The sequence below is a fragment of the Lissotriton helveticus genome, chromosome 5_1 (assembly GCF_964261635.1).
Source record: "Lissotriton helveticus chromosome 5_1, aLisHel1.1, whole genome shotgun sequence".
NCBI classification, from domain to species: Eukaryota; Metazoa; Chordata; class Amphibia; order Caudata; family Salamandridae; genus Lissotriton; species Lissotriton helveticus.
In genome coordinates this window covers 1376244956-1376259960 of record NC_136065.1, presented here as the reverse complement: position 1 = coordinate 1376259960, position 15005 = coordinate 1376244956, and the positions used below count along the sequence as shown (strand labels likewise).

At 45.2% G+C, this 15005-nt stretch overlaps 1 protein-coding gene across 2 annotated transcripts in view; it reads left to right on the top strand.

The window, feature by feature from the left end:
• TEAD3 (TEA domain transcription factor 3) overlaps positions 1 to 15005 on the top strand; it is a 375738-nt gene that overhangs the window by 298477 nt on the left and 62256 nt on the right. For both annotated transcript variants that reach the window (XM_078644325.1, XM_078644324.1), the window contains one exon: positions 3680 to 3723. In XM_078644325.1, the coding sequence (XP_078500451.1) occupies positions 3680 to 3723 (44 nt within the window). The remainder of the gene's footprint in view (positions 1 to 3679; positions 3724 to 15005) is intronic.

Here is a 15005-nt window from a genome sequence, read left to right as displayed (position 1 = left end):
TGGTTTCAAGCCCTGGACCCCTCTAACCTCAACTGTTATGGGGTCCTCACTGGAGAGCACTGCATGTGTGTTTCTTTTTACGGTGGCCGATCCAATCATTCAAGTTTTTAAAATGACACTTTTGGGGTAGCAGACTCTGAAACTTGAATGCTTTTTTTAACAAGTAGTTGAAGAATGTGGCAGACAGTCTACACCAGTTTACAAAGAGTAACACTGCATTGTCTTTGAGCTAGCAGAGCTGACCATTCTGTTCCAGAGCACACTGCTTTGGAGATGGACAAGAAGTAAATGTTCCCCTCTATGTAGCTAGAATCCCTGTACACTGGGGTTTGCAAACTCTCTTACTTCTTTGACAAAAAACTCAAGCTCACAAGACAAGACAAAAAAAGCTCATGGTTTTTGAAGTGACCTTCATTTTGGATGACTAACATCGGCAAAGGGTTCTCTTTCCTTTAGTATTGTGTGCGTCTCTGACCATTACCTTTGAAGAATATCTGATTGTCCATCGAGTTCCCGAGGACTGGAAACAGAGTTAGGGATTCTAGCTCGTAGGTAAGGGAGGTTCAGGAAGTCTCCTCAGAGTTTGCTGCTGGTTCTTAGTAAACACTGAAGCTTAGCAGAGCTGTTGGCTTCCACCACAGCATTTTGAGGCTGCATTTAACCTCCCTGTCCCCATCGCCCCTAGGACAATTCAAAGAAAAGCAAGAGAGCACACTGATCCATAGCATTGACGTCAAGGAGGTAGGATGTTAATATTTATCTGTGTCAAAGTAGCGAACTCCCTCAGCTTTTCAACACCAAAAACATCAACATCGAAGGGGTAACACATACTCTTTCTACGTCAAAGTACTTGACAACTAAGCATTCGCCTGATGCCGTCAATCAGACAGATGATGTTGAGACCTTGTACATTGAATGATACATCAGTGAGCCCGCAACAAACAAAACAGTATTTTTTTCCCCAAACATACTTTTCTAAGTCCAACCAGTTCTATATCAACCAGCTGATCCAGGAGGTATGTTGCATTCGAAACAAAGGTTCACCTGAGTTCCTAGAGCTCGCAAGTATAAAGCCATCAGCGCAAGTACTTCTTGATGTGCAAGAACAGGAAACAAGCATTGGCATTGCCAATAGGTCTCGCTTTTGGGCCCTTATAAGTAGTTATGCAGCATAATTTCCTTGTTGCAACAACATAATATGTCGCATGCATAAACACTTAGATGGTCCCAAAAGCGAGCCCTATTGGCTATTTGCAATGCAATAAGTCTTGCATTTAGGCAACTTTAAGCTGTTGGCATAGTAAATGACAATGCCTTTTCAAAAAGTAAATTTTTTTGAAAGTTATTGTCATTTACAATGCCATTATGTTCAATTTAAGTAAATGGGAGACCTATAGCATTGCAAATGATTGTTATTTATGATGTGTAGCCTGGCGTTGCGTGTGTGAGTGGCGTTGCGTGTGTGAGTGGCGTTGCGTGTGTGAGTGGCGTTGCGTGTGTGAGTGGCGTTGCGTGTGTGAGTGGCGTTGCGTGTGTGAGTGGCGTTGCGTGGGTGAGTGGCGTTGCGTGGGTGAGTGGCGTTGCGTGGGTGAGTGGCGTTGCGTGGGTGAGTGGCGTTGCGTGGGTGAGTGGCGTTGCGTGTGTGAGTGGCGTTGCGTGTGTGAGTGGCGTTGCGTGTGTGAGTGGCGTTGCGTGGATGATAGTGGGCTTGCGTGGGTGTGAGTGGCGTTGCGTGTCTGTAAGTGTTGCTGTGTGGGTGAAAGTGGCACAGAGCCTTTGATGTGGCCTGGCGCAGGAGAAATGCTGCTGCTGCTAATTAAATACAAGAGCGGCCGGGAAGCGGCCGGGAAACACAAGTACGGCCGGCCACATAATTAGGGGAGGAGAAGCCGCACAGCACACGCTGGGAGAAGCCCTTTGATGTGCTGTGCGGCCGCGATGCGCGCTCTGTGCTGGGGGAGGGCCGTTAGCCTGAACTCGCGGCAAGATCAAACGAAGGGTGGGAGGGACATTGAGGAACAGATGGCCATGAAAGTGTATGGGCCAAAAGCGCGTGCCTGTGGCCACGTGCACTCGAAGAAAACGCCACGAAAAAATGCGGTGGTTTGACAATCAGTTCGAGCACTTGAATTCTCGCCATTTCCCATTCCTTCGGAATGGTAAAGGACGAGACCTAAAAACAAATACGCATGCCTACATGGGCAAAATGGCTGTTTTGTTACCTGGTGTTTGGTGTTTTTCTTCTCACGGTCCACCTCTTTTCGTTTCTCTTGGTTTTTAATTTCCCTTTCACGAGGATGGGGATGAGCTGGCAGTGAAGGAGCATCAGAGCAGATCTCATGATGGGGAAAGAAACTGACTTACCTTCTCCTCTTCTCCCTTCTGGGACTCTAAACTGAGTCAATGAACAATCTCCATCGGAAGTGACGCGAGTGGGATTAGGTGACCAGTTGCCTCAGCCACAGCAGTGCGACTGGGACTCCGTCTCAGGATGACTGCCGCACGAGCACAGTGGTCTTTTTTTATTTGCCAAGCTACTCTCGCTGTCTGTCCATTTCTTCAATTTCCATTCGAAAAAAGAAGCACTTAGGTGTTTTAGAGTCTGTGGCCTCGAATAGGTGGAGGTAAAAGGCTTAACTTGTTACACTCAAAAAAGGGAAAATGTGCCTTTAGATAGTCATGTGTTAAACAAGAAATGCTGGTCTCTTGTACCATTTTCCAGAATCCTCATACTGTGGTGTGGATATTTAGCCTACATGAGTAGGACGAGTGGGTTAGTCCCTCCGTGAAGAACCATGTTTTCAAGTGGGTGATTTGTCTCTACATGTGGGTCCGTTGTTTTGAGTGGAAATAGATCAACGCTTGCATTCTCAGACTGGATTTGTTTATTCTGCAAAAGACCAATCTGCAAACATGGAGCTATATGATCAGTATACTTACACTACTCGCGGTGAGACGAGGTCTGCGCTGAACAGTGCTGGGCCAGCATCAGTGAATGTTGGTGGGTGTGGGTCGCATAGGGACCTGCCAGTGGAAGTTTTGGGGAAGCTGTAGTTAATGCACACATGCTGGCTCTGGAGGGGAGGAGGACTTTCAACAAATGGTGTAAATGCCAAAGGTCAGGGGGAAGTATGCATGGTTGGAGTGACTGGTAGGAGCGCTGCAGTGCACAGGGTCCAGGATGAGCACTGAGGGTGTGGTATGCGACTGCTCCTGGGCGACAGTGTCCTAATACCTCCGTAGGATGTTTTATGCGAAAGTTGTGGTCACAGATTGAGATTGCCGTTGGTGGGATATGAGCTCTGCGGGGGTTTGGGTGTGATGTGAATATTGCAGCCCACCATGTGGGTGTAGTCACAGGCTTGTACGTCACGCCTTGTGGTGCCTGTGGGTGTGGTATGTGAATGCAGCCGGCCAGTGGAGGTGGGACATGGTCTGCTGGTGGGCACACAGCTCTGTGATCATTTGAGCATGGCTTGAATGCTGCAGGGCCAACTGCAGCACACGCAACGTGGTTTAAATGATGTTGCTGCGGCTTGAGAGTGCAGCAGGCCAAGAGATGTCTGTATGGAATGGGGTGTGACAGGAGACGCCTGTGGACAGAGCATGAGTGTGCTTCATGGTACATGGTGCTGAGCAGTCATTAAAGTGGCTTTCTTTTCGTTTTTCTCTCCCACAGTTCTGGAACAGCCCTCTCTCGGGACAGCCTGGACCTTCTCAGGAGTGAGTGGACAAGAAACTGAAAAAAATACTGAAACGTGCATGCCTTTTACATAATAAGCGTTGGCAGTTCCAGTAGATCTGACTTTGTGTTTAGTGAAGTGTTTGGTAATAGGGTGGTGACTTTGTGTGTGTTGCCCCCAGCTGTCCTAGAAAGAAAACCCCATAATAAAGCAATATCTTGGGCGTCAATAATAAGGCAGTCAGGAGAAGGGCCGTTTGTTGAAAAGACTCCATTAGCAAAGGTATGATGTGCTCTAAAGAAGAGTGCTATGAAAAGAGATCCGAAGATGGTTTGCACTGTAAGTTGAGATCTTAGGAATACACAACAAAATGTTTCTTACCAGAAACATTTTCTGAAGAGCCAGTATTTTCATCGTATCTTTACATTTTTCTCCTATGTATGCACACATCTTCACTTTGTAAACAAAAACACATACATTCAACATTTTATCATTACAGCATTGCAATTCAAATAAATGGGCAACAGTGACTACTGAATAGCAGTGTCTGCGGGTTAGAGCAGCACGCACTTACTAAACAAATACATCAGAGAACATATACTGGCTATCAGTTACAAGCGGCACGTCACGTCTCATCTGCAGTCTAACAAAAGGACGACTTATGTCCTATCACCAAACTCTAATAGGAAATCAGATGGGAGGATGTGAGCTTGTACAATGCCTTGGATTGGGGCACAACCTCTTCAAGCAGTTGTAAGCCAAAATATGCACATGAAAGCCAATGGATGAGAGGGCTGAACTCAAAGCCCTTCCTCTCTCTTTCTGCACTGCTTCTTATTCTGATTTATTTTCAAGAATTGCTAACATAGGATCTTCCACACAGCTGAACTTTGAGGTTTACCCCATTTTAAAACGGTCACAAATTAAAAGAAAATGTTAGTTCAATTGAATGTTTTCAAGCAAATTGCACATTGAACGTAAAAGCACACAATTGAACTCACTAAATTCAAACCATTTGATTCAGTCTAATTGAAATTCTAACAAAATTGGTTAAAATTATTAAGAAATCCTTCATTTGGATTTGTAATCCTATTAAAAATTAAAAATAACTTGCGGATAGAGAGGCTACTTAAGGTTATGGCTAGACCATAGTAGAATGCTAAAACCTCTTTTGATTCACCTCCATCTTCAGATTTTTTCTTTCTCTCCAGGTCAGTTTAAAACTTTGGTTGTAACTTACCTGTAGCACGTTATACTCTTTCCCAAATTATCTCTAATGTTCTTGTAAGCCTACCTACCTGCCTGTCTATCTATCTATCTATCTATCTATATCTATCGCTCTGTCCGTCTATCTCTACGTCTGTCTGTCTGTCTATCTATCCATCTTCTGTCCCTCTCTGGAGTCTGTGCAGTGTCCACTGCTGGTGACACTCTATACAGCTGTCTACCTACCATTGCTTTGCCTTACAAATGGCCATGCAAACCATTGTTATAAACAACACACATGTCCAAGAAGGAATAGGCTTGTCATACTTTTAGCTGTCTGCGGGGTTGATGAAAGGTTTTTTTGACACATCTTTGTTGTTTCAATTAGCCTAAAGGACAACCAGCTGGATCATGACCATCAGTCACCTTTAGCAGCAGTGACCAAGTCCACCCCGGATTAAGGCAGTGAAACTTGCTCTATAAAAATAAAAATGGGTCACAGCTGCCAACGGCTAGCATGCCATGTGTGCCAGCTTCCGACCCGCCTTTTTACCCAACAGCACTTTGGGTACTGGGACCTTTGAGCCAATGCCTACACACAACATTTGAAAGGAACACTGTAAGGGACAAACTCCAGCATCTAGAGGCACTTCGTATGACACCTCTGGGGCATGTGGCAGCTGTGACAACCTCAAGCTGGAGCTATGTGTGCCTATCGGCTATGGCTTTCAAACATGTCGCACAACGGCCACAAAATTCATCATTTTGCACAGCTGATTTTACTGTTTGTTGTAGAAATATTTTAAGACCAATAATAAATTGCTGCCATATACTCGGGGAGATGCAACTACCTCATCCTACCCCACCAGGTAGCTGAAAGGTGAGATGTGAATCTGTGCACATCTCTCTGGTAGCCTTCACTACTCTTTTCCAGAGCAAAAAAACGTGTACAAACAGTGTGTAGATAGTTGGGCATGGCTTAGAACTTGCATAGTGCAACATACCCCTTCACCAACTTTTGATGGGGATGGAGAGTATCAAAATGTTACTTAGGTTGGCCTCCTCGAAATTATTCAAAGACCTTGATTTATACTGGGGCATTTTGAGGGCTGGGGACCTGCACACAGATGATAATGGTCCTGTACTTTGCCATGTATACCCCCCCTACCGCCTCCACCCCTCCATCTCTTACAAAATAAACACAAGCACTCACCGGAGTCACCCTTGGCTTGACAATGGCTTGACCTGTGTGCCACTCTCCTTGCCTCCTCGGACTGCCCAGCAATGGGGACCCTGATTGGCCGGCAGAGTTTGTGTTAGTGTCCAATGGCCACAATGGGATAGTACCGATGCCCTTTAGTCCCTGACCTTTAGATTTATGGAATGGCGTGCCAAGCATTCACCGTGAGTGTGCTTTTTTTAGGTGAGGGGACTAGTGCCAGACCATCGTCCACACGTTTGGTGTCATCAGATCACGGACCTTGGCTCCGTCCTTAGCTACCAGATGTCGCCATTCCAGCAGCAAAGCTCATGCGACTGTCAAAATCAGACCAGGGCTCCAAGAAGGCTAGTTGGTCTAGCCTAGACCAACTAGCCTTCTTGGAGCCCTGGTTGCCCACTCTGCCAATGCGTACCACCGCTAGCCCTCCCGGGAAGTCTGGAGTCTTCACAATGTCTACTGGTCGCACTAGTGCGACCTGTAGACATTGTGAAGACTCCAGACTTCCCGGAAGGGCTAGCGGTGGTACGCATTGGCAGAGTGGGCAACTACCCAGGTCTCCATTCTGAGCTCAGCACTTAGCCAGATCCTCCATCCCCGCGGTGCCTCGGACACTGTCTGCAACAGAGGTCTAGCAACCTCTGCTCTCAGCCAATCCAGATGCTGCTCCCCTGCAGAGAACATCACCAAGATTGGTTTGAGCAGGCAAACTCCCTGCTCATTTAAAGACCGGGGTTGCGGCTTTGGTCAGCCTCCTGTCTGCTAATGTGCAGGTGGAGAGAGGCCTTAGTGCGCTTGTCGGGCCGGCCGGAGTAAGAGAGCCGTCGAACCCGGCGTGCGCTTTACAGCCCTGGGCTAGGTGTTGTGCCATACTGCGCTCGCTGTATACTGGTCACCCACTTCAGAGGCGCGAACAGAAACTGTCCGCTGCTGAAGGCTGATATATAATAAAGTTGGAAATGTAATAGTTTATTTGTTTATTGCCATGTAATGGGGGGCCAAAGTATGAGTGAGGCAACACCCCTACACCTTAATGCAGGAACCGCCCCTGTAAATTTGATCTGTTTGTCAAAGCCTTGCACAGGTGTAACATAGAGTTCTGTCCATGAAAGTAACTCTGTATATTATAGCTCTTCATTCAGTGTTGGGTGATCATTGAGTGCAGAGCTGTACAGATCGCTGTAAGATAACACTTCAAAGTAATGTAGTACTCCCTGGCTCCATCTATTGTTTGTGACTCGCATTAATCAGAAACCTGCTCTACCAGTCTTTATTTCAGCTCCACGATTACCAGTGAAGCGTCCTTTATTTACACTTCATTCCAATAAAGACTTAAAACGGTCTGCACACAGAAATAACAATTAAAACAATGTTTGTTTTCAGTCAGCCAGGGAAGGGGGTGTTTTATGAAATCCATGTTTTGTAAAGTGGCTTGAAGCGTGAGCACCATTTTAGAATCTGCTGGCCACAAGCTATGAGCAGGAAGCTCAGAAACCGAACACTTCCCTGTTTGAAGGCTTACAATGGCAGAAAGGCTTATAGGGACATCATGGCGCTATGCTGATGATTTCAAGATGGTTGTGCAATCTCTTGTCCTCTCCAAGCTAGACTATGGCAATGCCATCCCCACAGGTATGTGCAAACTCACCCCCACCCCCTTTAGAACAGTTCTAAACATGACAGCCTGGCTCATAACATATGTTAAACAGTTTGCACACATCACACCTGCCCTCAAGATCCTCAGCTTGCTTCCCATCAAAGGAAGATGTATTTAAAGCCCTTCCCTCACATACCCCCAATTACTTAGACAACAAGCTCACAAAAGCTGGTAGAACCAGATCTTTGAGAAGCTCCAATGCACTTTTTCTCCCACCTCCCAAACTAAAACCCAGACTTTTTCTGGAAATGCTCCCAGCATATGGAACTCACTACTTGGCGATCTATGATGCAACCTCTCCTTCTCTTGCTTCTAAAGAGACCTGAAACTCCTCAACAAATACTTTGACTCTTAAGCTTACTGAACTTTGTTAATTATCTCTAGATACAGGACGAGACCTTCTGTCAAAGTCGCTTGTTTGTTTGCTTTTGCGGTCTATTAGATCTTCTCTCCATTAACACGTACTGTTCTTTTGACCTCTTTCAGTTACCCATGCTCATTGCCTTAGCATTTTCTTTATCTTTGATGTGTACTAGAATCTATTGTGTCTCGCTTCATATGGTAATGCTTTCTTGATTTACTGTGTTCTATAAGATCATGTAAAACGCTCTGATAACTTTGGGTCTAAGTAGCACTATATAAAAGCTATAAATAAAGAAATAAATCTAATGTACACACCTTATCCGCAGCACTATTTCTAGGAATGTTTTAGTGCTTCTTTGCTGGCTCTCCTCTCCCTTACCATTAAGTGCATAATTATTGCCTCTTCCTTGCAATCCTCAAAATGTCTCTCTCCACTTTGCCCCCTAAATTAACACGGACAATTAATTCTAGAGAGTTTGGCAGGGTGATGGTTCGAAAGAGCCGGCAAGGCTGAGGCAGGGACAGGGTCAGTGTCTGTCCTGAGATTGAATGGGACAGTTCCACTTCAGGCTGAGCACCTTTTATCCTACATGCTGCACAGCACCGAGAGGCAGTTGTTGCCTGCTTTTGTTGCGGTTGCATGCTGGGCATCTCTGGCCTTTGCAGGGTCTCATACACAATCTTCTCTTGTCACACACAACTGTAGGTGTTTGTTTCACACATAGCGAGGTCGAAATTGCACGGAGGATGGCCATTTCAATTTGCAGCACACGCAGGAATAATTCTAGGTGCTATCAAAGACCATTATATTTGTGGTGTTCTTCGTAGAGCTCAGGGGCCCAGCCAGTTAAACCCGCTGGCTCACAGAAAGGAGTGAACCTCTTGTATTGTGTTCGGTTGCTACCTGTGAACACTCTTGCTGAGTTTTGTCACATCACTATTCTATTTATTGTTCTTTATATATGCCGGGTCTGGTGGCTCAATGGACTAATGTGTCCACTGCAGGGGCCTGTGGTCATCCTCATGGTCATAGGTTCAAATCCCGGCAGGGTCCACTCAGCCTTTGATCCATCTAAAGTCGATAAAATGAATAACATTGAGTTGGGTAACAATAAACATCTGTTATTCAGCGCCAAGATACCTACAGATGAACGTGTGCGTTTCACGAGACTTAACAAGATCTCCAACGGTGTGTGTTGCCCTAGAAACTGTGTATCTACAGTGAAGTATCTCCCCCCCCCCCTTTAGAAGCCCTTAGGTGGTTCCTTTTATTTTCCTGGCGCCATGAAATTCCTGGAAGCTTGCAGGTGGCATACTTTTCTTTCTCTGTATCTCGTCCAGGGTAAATAATGAAAAAATAACAATCCTATTACAAGGAATTAGCAGAACTAGACCTGCGATCTAGGACGTATTTTTGAAATATTACCTCTGGATTGTTTAATGGTGGCAACCAAAGCCTACCAGCTGGCGCAACCATGTTCCTTTGTGCATGCTGACTGCGCCTTAGCACTTTTTTACCGACTCCCCATCTGCCCTCCACCCCACCCGTGTTGTGTTGCTTGACAAAAAAGGGTTATGACGATGCCAGCGCGGTCCACGTCATAGTGCTTTTTCCATGACTTTCAGCCGTGCTGCTGCACAACATGGTTAAAAGACATTGAAATTGTCAAAGCCAATAGCTCTTGCATTGCCAAGATCTATTGGCTTGTTTCTGTTGACGTCCTGTGGTATTTCACTTTTTGGGTTTCGCCTGCCGAAGGCTGCGCTCTGCGCAGCTTTTCGGCGCAGGCAAAATCCATTGTTTACAATAAGGACTTCAGGAACGTCCCTCGGCTCCCATAGGCTAGCTCCATAAATGGAGGCTAGCCATTGGGAGCCGGATCTGTCCGTCAAGGCCGGACCAGATTCGGGGGCGTTCCCGCGATTTTTTCGCTCTCCGCCTCTGCGATGTCGTCATCGCGGCGATGGGTGTGTGTTATTTTTTTTTTTTGAGTCGGCCTGTTTTCGTCTTTTTACAAGTGTTTGTTGTTGGAGTTGGCTGCAAGATTCGAGTTCCCACGAGGCGATCAGGTAAGGAGCATTTTGTTTATAAATGTGTTTTCACTTTGTAAGTTTACGTATTTGTATTTTGTCCTGTGCCCGTTCCCGCCCCTCCCGCTGTCCGTGCGCCGTTCCCGCCCCCCCCCCCCCGTGTGCTCGTGGTGCTTGTTTTCACTATACCCTGCCACTTGCTGATTTTCCATTCACTGCTGTAAATAGTTTAGGGGCGGGGTACTTTTCAGTCAATGTACATCAAAGCAACACGTGTACTAGTGCTTTTCACTTGAGTTGCCGTGAACGAATGTTGAAACAAAATCACAGGATGCACGAACAAAAGTGAAGAGGGGATCAAAGAAGTGAGAAGCAAAAATCAACTGTAATGATAGTCCAGGCGAGGTTGAAGGAAAGCACTTTAATGTAGAAGTGAGCAAATACAGGTGAGCGCCAGGGAGCATCCACAATCTACGCCACAGCTCTCCAACTGCCCATGCAATCCCCCAAAGATCTACACACATACATTCCAAGCATCATGACATTCCAAGGCACACACGAGCCTTAAAGGAAAAGTACAACATAACGTCAACCCATTAGTAGATAATCTGCTGTACTAAGTAAATTGAGTTTTAAACCCTACTACTGTGATGTGTGCCGGCCTATTGTGATTTGTTTTAAGAGGCGATCAGAAAAGTGTGAAGCGACAGTGACCGGATTTGGGCTTGAAGTGCAGATAGCAGTTGGCTGTCTCCTTCTTTAGCTTGTGGCTGGGGCCTGCAGACTGGCGGCCTCCGGCCCCACGAATACAAAGGCTAAACACGAGACCAGGCCCAGTCGCACTAGAAGGAAACAATGGAGGAGTCCTGGGGGCTCAGGAAGCGGGGCGCGCCCGTCAATGGAACTGTCTGGACGTTTCCGACGTTTTTCACACATTTTGTTTAGTTCCTGACAGAAACTTTAGCTGTTCAGTACAGTACACGTTGTATGCCATTCAGTCTGTTTACCTAATGTATATTAATGAATAGATCCTTTTTTCAGGCTTGTATTTCATTATTCGTGCCATCTCTCCATTTGCCCGCTCCTTTTTCCCAGAACCCAAGGCCATTTCATACTAAAATGCCAGTAAGTGGAAATGTAGCTCCGTTTCTGTTTACTTACGGCTTTTTGAATGTCAGTCTTTGCAGCTTGTTCTGGTCCGAGTGCAACCCCAATAGTTGAAGGTGTGAATTGGGCTACTTTAAGGGAGAGTTCAATTAAGCTTCCCAGAGTGGCTACATGCTTGTTGTTAGAAGTGTCCAACTGAGTTGGCTGCGTGAGATTCAAAATGAACGTGAAGGACGTCACATTGGTATGTAAGCTCTGAATTAAAAAATACCCTTTTCATTATTAATTGGTTTTCGTGTACGCCGGCTGCTACTTTGTCGGTCGCATGCAGAATGACACAGGAGGCGGTTAGCAATGTCACCATGCCCCCGCGGAACCCACTGAGCTATTTATTTTGGCTCTTTCCGGGGTTACATCTTGGTGATCATCACTGGGCAGAAGGAACGGGGCGTACACCACCCCACGCACCCACCTTCCGCGCCTTCACGATCAGCCGGCGCTTGCAGTATGATTGATGCCAAAGCCAGACCCCGCCAAGCAGATCCGCCCGCCAGCCCTGCAGCACTCCCCAGCCGCACCGAAGCAGATTTTTCTTTCAGAGCACATGCATCAAAGTGTTACAAAATCACAATGTCACACAGCTGTGCCGGAGATTTATGAGATGCCATGAGAGAGAGTGTGCGCTCGAGAGAGAGAGAGGAGAGAGAGAGAGAAGTGACGCTCAGCGAGCAATCCACCGTCAGGTGGGACATGCTTTTTTTTTTAATTTTCCAAATAAACATTCTTTGAGTTGAATGAGTGTTTACATTAGCATTACTTCCTTTTTAATGGGATTGTCCTGATTACACCCCCGGTCTTCCATCTCGCCGATGAGTATTGATGTTGCCACTCCGTTGGAGACAGGGACAAATTACCAGAGAGCTGTAATCAATCACATGCTGTGGTAAGAGATAGTCACCCCTTAGGGTTGAACATTTAAATCTATCGGTATTTAAATACTTGCGTTTCTAAGCGTTCCCAATTTTTGGCGGATAAGACAACGAGTGCACAGCAAGATAACTTGGTTCTCCCAAGATCACACATTTTGAGGAAATGGTGAAGCTGGGATTGGACGTTGGGCTCCTAGTTCCCAGACCAGCATCTTCACCACTGTTTTTCCAGACATAATCCTATCAGCCACAACATTGTTTGTCACAAAGATCCTTATCGTTGCAGACTTTTCGGCCCTTTTAATTGAATTATTAATAAGAAAGAGGTTTAAACAGTGCTTGCTGCTTTTCAACTTTTCCTAATAAAACAGGCGAAGCACACAGATAGGTAAGCAGAGCAGTGCATTAATGCAGAATATTGCACATACATACATGCACACATGCACGCAGACACATACAGGCAGACATGCACACAGACACACACACACACACACACACACACACACACACACACACACACCCTATTCCACCTCCTCCCCAAGTACTCTAAAAAGTGTTGCGGAAATAAAGGTTTACAGTCTGTTCTAGGCATTTATCCAAGATCACACAGGTGTAAGAGGATAACTGAATACGTGGACGACTGATCGTACACCCCATTAGGGAGAAACCACTACATCAATGTACAGTTGCAATACAGGATCAGTTTTAGGGGTAGGTACGCAAAACTCGTGTGATTTGCTATTTTGCACAGTTTGGTGAAATTACGCTAAATTGTAAACAGATACCTAGCACTGTATTTTAGCACAAAATGCGCCCTCACATCCACTTTGGACACGAGAATGCTTTTGGTGCTAAAAAAAACAGTGAAACAAAAGCTACTTGAGCAACAGCTGTTTGAACTCTGTCATTCACGTTGTTACCCTGCACTCATGGTATTTTTTCACCAAATACAGCACATTCGCTGTAGTTTTTTTGTTACCACAAATAGCCAATAATCATGCGATGTGGCATAATAGCATAATTTCTGGAGTTCTGTGTAACAATACTAACGCAAAATTATCAAAATTAAGCTAATTATGCAAGCATAATGCAAATTTCTCCCTGCCCGGTCAATATGCCTTTTGCTAAACATATTCTAGAGATTATGTTGCTTGCTTTAAAACCTGCAAACTTGAGTTCAGGGCCTAGCTTTCCTAGTGGTCACATTGTGTGACCATGGAAACAGCACCTTATTTTTATTTTCCCTGAATCTCAGCCCCCTACCTGCTAAAACGTGGGAAGCTAGAAAGCTAGGTAGTCTTCAGTATGAAGCGTGACATTAAACAAGCATCTGCAAAGCAATTGGTCTTGCATTTATGCAAGTTTGAGCTATTGGCATTGTAAATGAGAGTGTCATTTATTTATCTGTTTTCAAAACCAACACATAAATACAAATTTTGTCATTTACAATGCCAATAGCTCTAACTTTTCCAAAGGCGAAACCGTTGCATTGTAAATGCTTGTTTAATCTATTCTCTATTAAGTTACCAGATGGCATGAGTTTGCAAAGCATGTCCATTACTGATGCCAAGCATATAATTTAGATTACAGCCACGTATTTCTGCTGCGGTAACCGATCAGGAGAGGGGCGTGGCGAATAAAGGTCAAGAACTGTAATGTATTGTATTGTAGCGTTTATATAGCGCTTCATACGCCTAGGTGGGGCGCCAAAATGCATTTTCGGGCGGGTAACACATTCTACATCATGGCGAAGGGTGTGGTTCACTGAGTGGTCTGCTTGTTGTAATTCGATGAGGGAAGATTTCTTGTGCCCTGCATGAGTGACCAGAGAGGTGCTCTTGCATTGGAGTACTTATCCTCGCAGTTGGGAAGAAGGAAGATCTGGGAGGGATGAGAATGCAAATTATTACTATAGTTAGACTAAAATGTATGAGCAGCTACACAGCACCAATCTAGCCAGTCGACAGTGGGATGCAGTGTGCACATACACCCCAGAAAAAGGGATCGCAATCAGGGAAGCCCAACAATCCATCTAGCAGCATGCACAAGACCAAGAGGCTGTGACATGAGTACAATTACATGTAATAAACAAAAATAACCGGGTGTCTAAAAGCCCATATGATGGCGGGTCAATCTAAACTTCGCGGTGGTAAGTTAGTACCCAAGTTACAAAAGAAACCCAAATAAAGGAACTCATGAAAGGAAGAGAACACTTAGGTATAAATAGTTGATTGCAAAAGAGAAGAGAAAGTGCAGTGCAAAACACAAAAATGTGGTGAGTTAAAATAGAGTGATGTGACCAAAAATAATGCACATTTTATTGAAATATGGGCATATCCCCTAGTTAAAAACAGATCAGTGCAAAGGGCAGTTTAAGCAAATAACTGCCAAAAAGGGCCAACATGTTTCAGCCAGTCGGGCAAATGATCCCTAGGCTTTCATCAGGGCCTCTGCGCTCAAAGATTGCTACTGCATATAATAGTGTTGGGATCAAACAAATATATGTGAAAGAAAACAATCTATGAAGGTTGGAATGAATACAACCTGTTATGTTCTAATCCTCCGCATCAATGAATGCAGATGGCATCTGTAACAGATTAAGTAAAGCAAAAAATAGAAGATTATATCGTGCATTTACTCTTCCTAGTGTGGTTCCTGTAATTAAATAAAAAATTCTTAGATGGTCTAGATGCTCACCCAGCTTGACCGGGGACTGGACCTTACCTCTCCTGGACTGTGCTCAGGATTTAGAGGCCCGCTCTGTGGAGAGAGAAGGCGGATAGAGGGGAACATATAGAACTGCTCACGTA